The sequence below is a fragment of the Trachemys scripta genome, chromosome 1 (assembly GCF_013100865.1).
Source record: "Trachemys scripta elegans isolate TJP31775 chromosome 1, CAS_Tse_1.0, whole genome shotgun sequence".
NCBI classification, from domain to species: domain Eukaryota; kingdom Metazoa; phylum Chordata; order Testudines; family Emydidae; genus Trachemys; species Trachemys scripta.
The window spans coordinates 337,420,315-337,434,075 of NC_048298.1; the positions used below are offsets into that span (position 1 = coordinate 337,420,315).

The window sequence follows — 13,761 nt, forward strand, 5'->3', positions numbered from 1 at the left end:
GCCATGCGAACGCCTGTTCTCACTTTCAGGTGCCATTGTAAATAAGAAGTGGGCAGGATTATTTCCTGTAAATATAAACAAATTTGTTGTCTTAGCAACTGGCTGACCAAGAAGTAGGACTGAGTGGACTTGTATGAGGTGAACTGAAAACTACTCGTTCTTTTGTTTATCTTTTTTACAGTGCGATTAATTGTGACTATTCTTTTTAATCTAGTTAATTTGTTTTGCATTAATTGCTTGCATTAACTGTGATTAATTTACAGCCCTAATAAGAACTAAGTGTAACTACAACAACTGGTGCAATACTCCAAACCCATTTGAATAAAGCCCCGAGTTACACAGGAAGAAAGATTAAATCCAATCCAGCTGAGCTCTTCATAGAACTGTAGGACTGGAAGGGACCTTGAGAGGTCTTCTAGTCCAGTCGCCTGCACTCAAGGCAGGACCAAGCATTATCTAGTCCGGGGCGATTGGAAGCTCCCTAAAAGTGGGGGGGAGCACCAGCGGCTGAACCGTGGCCCCGGCCCTGTCCTTCCTCTTCTCCCCAAGACCCCACCCCCTTGCTCCTCTCTGCCCACTTCCCCCTGTCGCTCGCCCTTAAGCAACCTAAACCACCACTGCTTCTTGTCCTGACCTCAGACGTTAAGGAGAACAATTCTTCTCCCTCCTCCTTGTAACAACCTTTTATGTACTTGAAAACTGTTATCATGTCCCCCCTCAGTCTTCTCTTCTCCAGACTAAACAAACCCAATTTTTTCAATCTTCCCTCCTAGGTCATGTTTTCTAGACCTTGAATCATTTTTGTTGATCTTCTCTGGCCTTCCTCCAGTTTGTTCACATCTTTCTTGAAATGTGGTGCCCAGAACTGGACACAATACTCCAGCTGAGGCCTTATCAGCGCGGAGCAGAGCGGAAGAATTACTTCTCGTGTCTTGCTTACAACACTCCTGCTAATACATTCCAGAATTATGTTTGCTTTTTTTGCTAGTGTTACACTGTTGACTCATGTTTAGTTTATGCTCCATTATGCTCCACTATGACCCCCAGATCCCTTTCCGCAGTACTCCTTCCTAGGCAGTCATTTCCCATTTTGTATGTGTGCAACTGATTGTTCCTTCCTAACTTGAGTACTTTCCATTAGTCCTTATTGAATTTCGTCCTATTTACTTCAGACCATTTCTCCAGTTTGTCCAGATCATTTTGAATTTTAATCCTATCCTCCAAAGCACTTGCAACTCCTTGGTATTGTCCTCAAACTTTGTAAGTGCACTCTCTATGCAATTATCTAAATCACTTATGAAGATATTGAACAGACCAGGACCCAAAACTGATCCCTGCAAGACCCCACTCATTATGCTCTTCCAGTATGACTGTGAACCACTGATATTTACTCTCTGGGAACGGTTTTCCAACCAGTTATGCCCCCACCTTATGGTAGCTCCATCTAGGTTGTATTTCCCTAGTTTGATTATGAGAAGGTCATGCCAGACAGTATCAAAAGCCTTACTCAAGTCATGGTATACCACATCTACACTTCTCTCCCATCCACAAGGTTTGTTACCCTGTCAAAGAAAGCTATCAGGTTGGTTTGACACGATTTGTTTTGGACGAATCCATGCTGACTGTTACTTATCACTTTATTATCTTCTAGGTGTTCGCAAATTGATTGCTTAATTATTCTACTGATCAGTGAAGGCTGAGTGTGCAGAGCGATAGACCAACCCCAGCGTCCATCTCCAGCAACAACAAAAAATAAGTTAGGAGCAGAGCATTTAAGTTCCAAAAGAGAGCCAGGGAGTGACAGGGGTCTGGTAGAGATTGAGCTCCGCATTATTCCTATTTAAAAAAACAAACAAGGGAATTCCCAGAGAAAAAATACTTTGGCCCAGACCCTCAAAAGTATTTTGGTTCCTAATTTCCACTGATTCCAATTGCAGTTAGGAGCCTAAATAAGTTTGAGGCTCTGGGCCTTTGTTACCAAGCGATGTCAGATCTAAAGTCTCTTTAAACGTTTAAAAGTAACGGACCTCAGCTGAGTGTCTGTGTCACTGCCTTGTGAGCAGTAGCTGGCCTCAGAGGTTAGCTCCTCCTGTAGGTCTGTGGCTAACGCTGTCTTGTCATCCCACTCTGATCATTCTCATTTCCACTGCATTGAGAAGGATGTGGCTACTTGGGGGAAGTGGGGGCTACTGGTTTCACACCTCCCTGAAGATGAGAGGAGTGAGCAGGAACTGAGTTCACACCTTTGCTGCTGCTGTTGAGTTTAAGGTGACTTGCAAAGGGGGACAACAAACTGTGTTTGTATTTTGTTTGTCTTTCGCTTCTTTAAGATGGACAAAGGAGACCTGAATCTTTTAAAATTCTGCTTGGTTCTTTTTGTACTTCAGAAACATGGAGAATATGAAGATTTTTTGTTGTTGTTGCTAGAGAACTCCTTGGAGGAGGGAAGAACTAGATTGGGAGTATTTTTATCCCTCAGTGAAAGGGCATCAGGATTTTCACACGCAGAGTTTTTCTCCCAAGTGTCTGTCAGGCATTTGAGTTAAGTAGGTTGTCATAAACGTATAGCTAAGGGTAGCATAAAATCCCTCCTTTGCCTGTAAAGGATTAAGAAGCTCAGATTACCTAGTTGCCACCTGTCCAAAAGGACCAATAAGGGGAGAAGATACTTTCAAATCTGTGGGGGAAGGTTGTTTGTTTTTGTCTCTTTGTGTGTTCTCTCCGGGTCAGCGAGGAACCAGGGCAGGGAAAATACATCTCCCTGAGCCATATCTGAACTAAGCATCCAATATTACAGAAATAGTAAGTAATAGCAAGGAAATGCTCTGTGTTTTGAATCTGATTACCCTGTAAATCACCTTCCATCCTGATTTTTACAGAGGTGCTTCTTTTACTTTTTCTTTATAATAAAGTTCTGTTTTTTAAGAATCTGATTGGGTTTTTAGTGTCCTAAAAACCCAAGGGGCTGGTCTGTGCTCACCTTGATTACTCTCAAGCCTCCCCAGGAAAGGGGATGAAGGGGCTTGAGGGGATATTTTGGGGAAACAGGAACTCCAAGTGGTTCTTTTCCTGAATCTTTGTCTAACTCACTTGGTGGTGGCAGCAGTACTCATCCAAGGACAAGGAAGGATTTGTGCCTTGGGGAAGTTTTTAACCTAAGCTGGTAGAAATAAGCTTAGGGGGTCTTTCATGCAGGTCCCCACATTTGTACCCCAGAGTTCAGAGTGGTGAGGGAACTCTGACATAGGTGTAGAAAAATCAGGCTTTTGGGCTTTTATATTAAGTCCCCCAATGACTTCAGATGGAGTTGGGGGCACCCAGCTCCAAAATTAGGCTAAAGAAGTTTCAAACCGTCTCTATCAGATTTCACTTCCTTGGTTCATGTGTTGTCAGAAATCTCTCAATTCTCCTGTGGCCAAGACCTGAATTTCCAACGTAAAACTAAAATAGGAAAAACCTTTGCTAATGAGGGCGTGAAGGATAACCCCCTTTTTTTCCTCCATGATAAAGGGTTTGTTCTGCTGCTTATTTTCCTTTTGAAAGTCACTTTCAAAGTTTATTTGGAATGGTTTTTTTTCTCCCTTCCACGTTCCAATTTGGTCAATGTTTTCATAAATACAATCCATCAAACAACCAGATTTAATCTCGCAGACAAAGGTGTGACGAGACCCACTGGCTGGAAGCTGAAGTTAGCAAAGGTCCAACAGAAAAGAAGACACATTTTAATAGGGAGAGCAATTAACCTTTGCAACAGTTTGCCACAGGCCATGGCGGATTCTCCATTTAAATGGAGCCTGGATGTGTCTCTAAAAGACATGCTATAGCTCAAAGAGAGGCGATTGATCTCAATGCAGGAATCACCGGGTGAGACTCTGTATGTAGCGTCACAGGTCAGAGTCTGATCAAATGCTCCCGTCTGGCCTTCAAATCTGTGAAGATGTGAGCTAGAGCAACAGATGAAGAGACAGAGCCTCCATGAAAGCCACTAGGGACTTCACTATTACCTCACTTTTATGAGGGATGCGCTCACGCGATGAGCAGAATCTGGCCCTGTCATTCTGAGTGGGCTCTGTTGCATTGATAACAGGGGCTGATACGTGTTGTGATACTTGGGCTTAGAAATTTACCTAGACCGTGAGCTCAACTTTGAGAAAGGTCAAGAGATGTAAGAACAACTGAGAGCAACAAATGTCAATGGGAAAAGGTGCCAAAGGGACACACGCTGAATTAGTCTAAACAAAAAGGTCTCCTGATATGATTCAAAGGCTGTGTGAAGATCATGCCTGGTAAACAAGAAAAGTGTGCGACCGATGAACCAGAATCGGTGTGTTGTAAATTAGGCTTAGTTCATGGACCAAACAATGATGGATGGGCTATTCCACCCACCAGTTCCCTTTTGGGGCCTGCCACAAGATACTGTGGGGGAAAGACTGTGGTGGCTACCGTGACACTGGCTGACTGAAAGAAGGGGCTGGAGCGAACTTCACCATCACAGCTGCCACCCCTATGATCTCCTGGGATCCCGTGTGCCTCTTTAAATTTAAACCTTGCAAGGAAAAACGTATGTACATGTAACCCAGGCCCGCTTGGTGGGCGCTCTGTCTCCCTCTAGTGGCAGCTAGACCAACTAGTGATTGATGAGCCTGCTACTGCGTTGGCTAAATGACATGGGTCGTTAGATCGTGCCGTAAAGGCACCTGCATTAAGCTCCAGAGATCCCACGTTTGATCCTCGCTGATGACGACCGGGGTCTGCCAGTGTTACACGCACACTTGCCTTCCTCTTCACTGGGGTCATCCGTGCTCAGCTGGCTAGACTGTGACAGTCTCAGACAGGTCTGGTGGAACCTCCTGCTGCATCTCTCGCCCTCCTCTTTGCTGTTCAGGAATAGGTGGCTGCACTGCACCTTACGTTGACCCAACTGCGTAGTGTCAAGCAGGCCTGAGTGGGCAGGGCTTGGCTATCTAGGGGCAGAGGTAGGACTTGTAAATATTGAAACTGTTACACTGAAAGATGCGAATGGCTGCCATCAACTGGGTCTCGGATCAGAGACAACCACGGACCTCGTTAAAGCCAATGGGTGCTGAGCACCCCCACGCTGACAGCAAGAGCAGGCAGACCTCTTTAGGGAGGAGAAACAGCTGAGGATGATGGGGGAACCGCCCAAGGCATGAAGCCGTGTGGCAGGTGGCAGCTAACCCATATGGACTGAGGGGGTCTCCCTGCCTGCCAATCCAAGGACTAGGAGACCTGGGGTCAGCTGTGTGTGCAGGAGGCAGGAGGGCAAGAAACTGAGAGCAGACAAGAAGACTGGAAGAGGGACAGTCTAAAGGAGCAGCTGAAAGCCGGTAGCAGACCCTGGTAGAAACCCAGAGAGAGGAGTTTGGGTGTGGGCTGCAAGGAGCATTTTTGGTGCTGCAAGCCAAAGAAATTGTTTCGTGCTGTTTGATTCCTTGTGCGTTCGCAGACACAGGACTTGGGACAGTCTTTGGAAATCAACAGACCTGACTGCCAGCAATTGCTACTCCCAGCTGGAATGCCCTGGGGGGCCCCAAACTTTAAATCAATGGGAAGGCTCCCAGGGGCTGCAATGGGTGTCTGTCGGATCTGCCCCCTGGAGCAGGAGGATCTGAGTTCTGTCCCCGGTGTTGCCATGAAGTTCTGAGGGGCCGGGCTGCTGGGCAGCGCCGGGACGCTGGCATGTCCTGGGTAGTGCTGCCTGGGCTCCCAGGTGTACTGGAATCTGGGTAATGTGATCTCTCTCCCCCATGACAAACAGAAGACTGTAAAAGGCAGCGAGGTGGTTTCCTGTCCGAGGTTGGGGAAGGAGGGCGTAGACTCACAGGAACAGTCTCTGCAGATTCAGCACAGTATAAGAGAGCGAGTCCCTTGGTCTGAACTTCACTCCCAGGGCCATCCAGCCTTTGGACCTGCAGGTACAGTCACATCTTTAACTCTTTGGGTCAAGTCCATCCCTGGGGTAAGCCCCCTGGGGGGAAGCATGGCGACAGGTCAACCTTGTCTCTTCACTCAGACCTAGGGTTTTAAGAGCGGCTCGTGATTTAGGGGCCACGATTTTTGGAGACCGACTGAAAAGAACTGAAAGGGGTCAGATCTTTGGGGGGGTGGGGGCTCTGAAGGTGTCTCAAGTTACACTGCTAAAAATTGCTCGTGACTTCTGAAAATTTAGTCCTAAGGAAATGAAACATGTCTGTATTTTAACTTCAAAAAGCAACAAAGGAAAGTTTTTGCCCAACTCTTACCCCAGCCTGTAAAGGTCTTTGCTTGTTTACAAGGGTTCCTGCTCTCTGGATACCCATCCCTCTCCTGCGGTGGCTCAGGGGAGTCTCCATAGATGACCCCAATCACCTTGGAACAAGGGAGCCAGGGCAGGCATTTCTCTATTGATGTTGAGATTCTTGTGGAATTTTCTTCCTGTCCCCCAGGTGAAGATGACATTTCTGCTGATCACCATGACTTACCTTTGTGCTCACACATTGATGGACACCCCTCAGGTAACTCAATCTATGCTGTAAGGTTGGTAAGACCCAATGCTGTCTAGTTATGTATCTTAGAGCTTTGTGCTGACCCTAGTACCTGACCACTTGCCATCTAAAAGAACTTGGCAATGGTGAGGTCCCTAGGGGGACTTCCTGGAGTCTCTGGCTCATCTCTCTTCTGAGGTTATAAAAATCTCTGGTGGGAGCAGGATTTTCTCTTGGTTTATTTGTGGGGGGAGCACTGGAGGAGGCAGAAGGGGTTGGCTGACGCTATGACGGTTATCCTGGGTTTGGTGGAGAAGTTCTGTCCAAGAGGAAGGTATGTCTGGGTTTCCTAATGGTGGTCAGGCCTGGATTAGTCTAGCCTCCTCTGGAAGCTCACTGCAGAGCAGATGCCCTCACCTGGGAAATGCTTTGTACCAGGGTTTAAATTTAGCTGGAGTTGTCCGGGCTGGAGCTCTGGTCAATATTTTCAACCCCGTAGGAGCCCCGGCATGCTCCATGGAGCTGAAACGCTGAGTGTCCCCCACCCCTGTGGGGCTAAAGTCCCAGCACCCCCCCACCACCACAGGGCTGAAGCCTCAAACCCCGGTGACCCCCCCAAACACACTGTGGGGCTAAAGTCCCAGTGCCCCACCACCACATGGCTTAACCCTTGAGTCCTGGTACCCCCCTCTAGGGCCCTGAGACCTCCCACCCCGCAGCTGAAGCCCGGAGTCCCAAATGGGGGTAGGGCATGGGGGGATCCAGGAAAGTCTCTGAGAATTTAAGCTCTTCTTTGTGCCTGGATTTCATGCACTTTGTATTCTGCTGCGACTACTGAATCTCTTAGCAACAATACTGTGTGTGTGGCAGGGGTGGGGAGGTTAAGGGGGACACTCTCTCTCTCTCTCTCTCTCTCTCTCTCTAGCCTTGTTTTTTCAGAATTTCTCAAGTATAAACAAGGCTAATGAATAGGGCCTACCAAATTCACAGTCCATTTTGGTCAATTTCACGGTCCTAGAATTTTAAAAATCGTAAATTTCATGATATCAGCTATTTAAATCTGAAATTTCATGGTGTTGTAATTGTCGGGGTCCTGACCCATAAAGGAGTTGTGAGGGGTTTGCAAGGTTATTATAGGGGGCATTGAGGTACTGCTACCCTTACTTCTGTGCTGCTGCTGGCAGCGGTGCTGCCTTCAGAGCTGGGCAGCCGGAGAGCAGCGGCTGCTGGTGGGAGCCCACCTCTGAAGGCAGCGCCGCCGCAGGCAGCAGCAGCGCAGAAGCAAGGGTGGCATTGTATGGTATTGCCACCCTTACTTCTGCGCTGCTGTCTGCAGAGCTGGGCCATCGGTCAGCAGCCGCCACTCTCCGGCCGCCCCGCTCTGAAGGCAGCAGCGCAGATGTAAGGGTGGTCTGGTATGGTATTGCTAACCTTACTTCTGCACTGCTGCTAGCGGGGCACTGCCTTCAGAGCTGGGGGCCCGGCTAACAGCCGCCGCTCTCTGGCCGCCCAGCTCTGAAGGCAGCACAGAAGTAAGGGTGGCAATACTGTGACCTCCTTAAAATAACCTTGTGACCCCTGCAACTCCCTTTTAGGTCAGAACCCCCAATTTGAGAAATACTAGTCTCCCCCGTGAAATCTGTATGGCATAGGATAAAAGCACAGAAAAGATCAGATTTCACAGGGGGAGACCAGATTTCACAGTCCGTGACGCATTTTTCATGGTTGTGAAGTTGGTAGGATCCTACTTATGAGTTTGTTTGGTAAGAGGCTCTCTCTCTCTCTCTCTCTCAAGCCTTGTTTATACCAGGGAAATTCAGAAAAAATGTCTCATGGTGGCTGGCCCAGCCCAGTTCCACTGGTGCTAGCTATGCTGGGAGCCCGGCAGCCATCCACCCCTCGTGTTTGATACGCTGTGTTGTTCCAGGTGAATTGCCAGCCGGTGCTGGACATGGCATGCGATGCTTTTGATGACCAGTATATCGGCTGCACAGAGGACATGGAAAATATAATCAAGTCTGAACTGCTGTGGAAAGAGAAGTCAACGCACAAGATGTTTAGCAAAACATGGGAAGCTGCGGAAAAAAAATGGAATACTAGGAAGAAAAACCTCTCTCTGCCTAGAGGGTTTAAGGATGAGAATGGAATAGCAATCCTGGCCTATACCAGAGGAGGTAAGAAACCTTTGTACCAGGACTTCAACAAAGCCGTGAGAGAGGCTGGTAAATCCCGAGCTTATTATCTCAAACATTTCCCATTCAAAGCCCTTCATTTTTACTTGACCAGAGCATTGCAGCTCCTGAAGAGAGACTGTGCTGAGATGTACGAGACGGAGGTGTACAGGGGAGTCCGTTCTCTCCGCTACCAACCCGGTAAGAGAGGTGGCATGGTCCGATTTGGGACGTTTGCCTCTTCATCTTTAAACAGGGACGTAGCTCACAGATTTGCCTCAGGCACATTCTTCACCATCCGGACGTGCTTCGGGGTCCCCATCGCAGACTTCTCTTATATCCCAGACGAGGCAGAAGTGCTGATTCCAGTCTATGAGAAATTTAGGGTGTGCAACTTCACCCAGGACAACAACAGCAACTTATTTGTCCTCCACAGCACAAACCGGACCTTCAGCCGTTACAACTGCGTCTACATAGGTCAGTAGGAGATTTTGGATCCAATTCTCCCCACCCTGGGTTGTCACTTCAGTGGTTTCATCTCTTGGGTTATTTTTATCACAAGTCTCATGCTAGTTGGGTTTCTTCTTAAAGCCCCTGCTCCTGGAGTCAGGTCATTATGGCACAATCTCAGCTGGTGCAAAAGGGCTGCGTCCTGGCTGGTGGCGGCCAGCAGAGAATTTCTCTTGCTGGTGTAAAGGCAGCATAAGACGCTGCTGTGTCAACTGCTCCCACCCCACATCTGCTGGGCAGGTGGGGTTTCTGAGGGCAGGGAGGGGGCAGGGGAGAGAAGAACAAGTGTGGGGGGTGATGAATGTCCCTCAGCTGTCACTAAGCCGTCTCCCATTCTGGTGCTAGGCAGGCCGGGAGAGAGGCTGGACATGTTTTAGAATTGATTGGGCAATTCATGAAGGGGCCTTTCTAACTCCAGGAGCCAGGCTGGGAAGAGATTTTGTTACTGCCCGGGCAAGAAGAAGAAAATTATGATCCGTATTCTAGTAGTGCATAGAGTGAGATCAGGGGCCGGTTGTGCTGTACAAACACACAGCCTTGCCCTGAAGAGCTCACAGTCTAAATGGACAAAACAGAAAAGAGGTGGGAGAAAGGAAGGATCCTTGCTCCTATTTTACCAATGGGAAATGGAAGCACTGGCTAGATGAAGTGACCTAGCCGTGATTTCCCAGGGAGTCCAGTGCAGGGCCAGGGATTAAACCCAGATCTCCTGAGCACCCACCCATGGTCTTAGCCACACACCCATTTTTCTGTTCCTCTGCTGGGCTAATGGAGTGTGTCGATGCTACAGCACGTGGTGACACCTCTCTGACAGGGTTAGACGGGAACCCCTCCGCGTGGCTTTTTCTGCTCTCCCAAAGGGCATTACAGTTCTCCTCATATACACGGCAGTCGTAATCCACTGCCCTCCTACCACACCTTCCTTGCAAGGATTCGGCACATCCCAGCAGCACCCCGGGGATGTAGGCAGAACCCCCATTGCACAGGTGGGGGAACTGCAGGTCGCTAATCAATGGCAGAGATGGTGACTCCCAGCCTCATGCCTTCACCACAAACAATAACCCTTCCTCAGTGGGTGGGCTGTTCCTTATACCCCTGCAAAGAGACGTGGGTGCTCCCGGTATCTTCAGCGCGCTGCTCTCCAGCGTCCGGCTTGTTCTAGCTCTCACCTACCGAGTGAACCCCAGTGACCATTTTACTGTGAATGCAACCCGGCCGGCTGGCAGGGGAGCTGCCGTTTCCGGGGCGTTCTGTCCCAGGGGGTTTCCAAATGAAGTCGCTAAGCAGGCTGAGTCAGACTGCAATTAACACAGGCCTTCTCTTTGTGTTCCAGGAAAGAAAGGGCGAGGGTGGGCCTAGCGCTCTGAAAGATTTCACGCAGAATCTGACATCCGGAGCACTTCGGGCTGGGCGTGCCGAAGCAGAAACCATGTGAAATGTTTGCTTTGCTCCTTTTCGGTCCCTTGTGCAGCCCACTTGTGTTCCAATATGCTATTAAACAGCCAGGGCTTGATGGGTAGTTCCCAGCTTGGGAACTTGCAGCCTGCCAGTGATTTGTCAACAGATCACCACTAGAGGGCATGGGAAACCTTCTGCTGGATTCCCTTGCTGCATTTACAGCCAAAGCCTCCTGCTTTGCGGTATTTACTGTGCGTCCATCCCATGTTATAGTTAACTCTGAACCCCAGCTTTATGTCATCTGGGTGGCAGACATGAGCAGCTACTGGGATGGTTTTGCTGAGCTGATGTTTGATGCCACTTATTTAATAAATTTGCTATAATTAACGAGAGTCCCAACACCCCATTTTGTCACAAGTTCTAACTACGCTGCTATGTAGGTCAGGGCCGGCTTTAGGCCGATTCAGCCGATTCGGCTGAATTGGGCCCCGCGCCAAGAGGGCCCCGTGCTGCAGCTGTCCGCCCCGCCCCCAGCTCACTTCCCCCTCCTCCCCTCCCCTGAACGCTCCGCCCCCTCCCCTGCTTCCCGCGAATCTCTGATTCGCGGGAAGTCTGAAAAGAAGCAGGGGCGGCCGGCAGCACAAGGTAAGCTGGGGTGGTGGGGGGTGCGAGAAGGGCTCCGAGGAGGCGCGGCCCGTTCCCGCAGGCCCCAGCGGCTCTGGCCCGGCTTGGCTCCAGCCCGGCCCTCCGGTTCGGGTCGGCTCCGGCCCGGCCCCCGCGGCGCGGCTCCCGCGGTGCGGCTCGGGTCTCCCCCGGTCCCCTCCCCGTGGCACGGCGCGGCTCGGGTCTCCCCCCTGTCCCGTCCCCCCGCGGCGCGGCGTGGCTTGGGTCTCTCCCCGTCCCGTCCCCCCGCGGCGCGGCTCGGGTCTCCCCCCGTCCGCCCCCCCCCCCGTGGCGCGGCTCGGGTCTCCCCCCGTCCCTCCCCCGGCGGCACGGCTTGATTCCTGGGGGTGGGGCTTGCAGCAAGCCCCGCCCCCAGGAATCGGGCCCCNTTGTGGCGGGCCGCAAAAGGGGACTGGTGGGTGGAATAGCCCATCCATCATTGTTTGGTCCATGAACTAAGCCTAATTTACAACACACTGATTCTCGTTCATCCATGTCCAGTCCCACGCTTTTCTTGTTTACCAGGCATGAACTTCACACGGCCCTTGAATTACATCAGGAGACCTTTTCGTTTGGACTAATTCGGCGTGTGTCCCTTTGGCACCTTTTCCCATTAACATTTGTTGCTCTCAGTTGTTCTTATGTCTCTTGACCTTTCTCGCAGTTGAGCTCACGGTCTAGGTAAATTTCTAAGCCCAAGTATCACAACACGTATCAATGCAATTTGTTATCAATGCAACAGAGCCCACTCAGAATGACAGGGCCAGATTCTATCGATCGTAAGGTCTCCTCCCGCTGCTCATCACTGTAGTACATGAGCGCATCCCTCATAAAAGTGAGGTAATAGTGAAGTCCCTAGTGGCTTTCATGGAGGCTCTGTCTCTTCTTCACAGATTTGAAGGCCAGAAGGGAGCATTTGATCAGACTCTGACCTGTGACACTACATACAGAGTCTCACCCGGTGATTCCTGCATTGAGGCCAATCACCTCTCTTTGAGCTACAGCATGTCTTTTAGAGACACATCCAGGCTCCATTTAAATGGAGAATCCGCCATGGCCTGTGGCAAACTGTTCCAAAGGTTAATTGCTCTCCCTATTAAAATGTGTCTTCTTTTCTGTTGGACCTTTGCTAACTTCAGCTTCCAGCCAGTGGGTCTCGTTGCACCTTTGTCTGCGAGATTAAATCTGGTAGTTTGATGGATTGTATTTATGAAAACATTGATCAAATTTGGAGCATGGAAGGGAGAAAAAAACCCATCCCAAATAAACTTTGAAAGTGACTCTCAAAAGGAAAATAAGCAGCCGAACAAACCCTTTATCATGGAGAAAGAAAGGGGGGGGGGTTATCCTTCATCCCCTCATTGGTAAAGGCTTTTCCTGCTTTAGTTTTACATTGGAAATTCAGGTCTTGGCCACAGGAACTGGGAGATTTCTGACAACACAAGAACCAAGGAAGTGAAATCTGATAGAGATGGTTTAAAACTCCTTTAACCTAATGTTTGAGCTAGGTGCGCCCAACTCCATCTTAAGTCATTGGGGGACTTAATACAAAAGCCCAAAGGCCTGATTTTTCTACACCTATTTAACTCAAATGTCTGACAGACACTTGGGAGAAAAACTCTGTGTGTGAAAATCCTGATGCCCTTTCACTGAGGGATGAAAATACTCCCACTCTAGTTCTCCCCTGCTCCAAGGAGTTCTCTAGCAGCAGCAGCAACAACAAAAAGGCTTGATATTCTCCACATTTCTGAGGTAGAAAAAGAACCAACCAGAATTTTAAAAGATTCAGGTCCCCTTTGTCTATCTTAAAGAAGTGAAAGACAAACAAAATACAAACACAGTTTGTTTCCCCCTTTACAAGTCACCTTAAACCCAAAAGCAGCAGAAAAGGTGTGAACTCAGTTCCTGCCCACCCCTCTCATCTTCAGTGAGGTGTGAAGCCAGTAGTCCCCACCCCCTAGTAGCCACATCCTTCTCAATTCAGTGGAAATGAAAACTATCAGAGTGGGGTGACAAGGCAGTGTTAGCCACAGACCTCCTGGAGGAGCTATCGTCTGAGGCCAGTGGTGACCATTTTAGATGGCAGTGCTGCTGCTCACAAGGCAGTGACACAGACACTCAGCTGGGGTCCATTACTTTTAAACATTTAAGAGACTTTAGCTCTGACATCGCTTGGTAACAAAGGCCCAGAACTTTAGGACAGATGCCTAAAATGTGTGGTGGAAATCTGTCAAAAATACATGGTGATGAATACTATCAAGGTATATACTACTACCCTCCCTCTGAGTTTCAGTGAGGGACCAGCAGCCCCCTCACATAAGGTTCAATACATTTACAAGGTATCACCTTAAATAAATAACATATAGAAAAACATCTGTAGTATGATGCGTTAAGTGCTGTTGAATGTCGTTGCTGTGGTAACACTGTCCAGGCTGCTAGGCTATTACAGCTGCTCAGTGTAGGGACAAAATAAAGGCCAAGGCACAAAACAAGATTAAACTGGCTAGAGACATAAAGGGTAAAAAGAAAACAGT

The 13,761-nt window shown here is 49.1% G+C and overlaps 1 protein-coding gene across 1 annotated transcript; it reads left to right on the forward strand.

Annotated features, from left to right (window-relative positions):
• The first annotated feature begins 5,876 nt into the window (after positions 1-5,876).
• LOC117882500 (ecto-ADP-ribosyltransferase 5-like) lies at positions 5,877-9,141 on the forward strand. The gene is made up of 3 exons (XM_034780845.1): positions 5,877-5,936; positions 6,447-6,515; positions 8,413-9,141. Exons 2-3 carry the CDS (start codon positions 6,453-6,455, stop codon positions 9,139-9,141), a joined length of 792 nt encoding a protein of 263 aa, XP_034636736.1. The 5' UTR covers positions 5,877-5,936; positions 6,447-6,452.
• Positions 9,142-13,761: the final 4,620 nt, after the last annotated feature.

Excerpts from the sequence above, each read along its gene's own strand:
- LOC117882500 (XM_034780845.1), top strand. The coding sequence starts at position 6,453 with ATGACATTTCTGCTGATCACCATGACTTACCTTTGTGCTCACACATTG. Across the intron at positions 6,516-8,412 it reads CATTGATGGACACCCCTCAG|GTGAATTGCCAGCCGGTGCT; the intron begins GTAACTCAATCT and ends GTGTTGTTCCAG.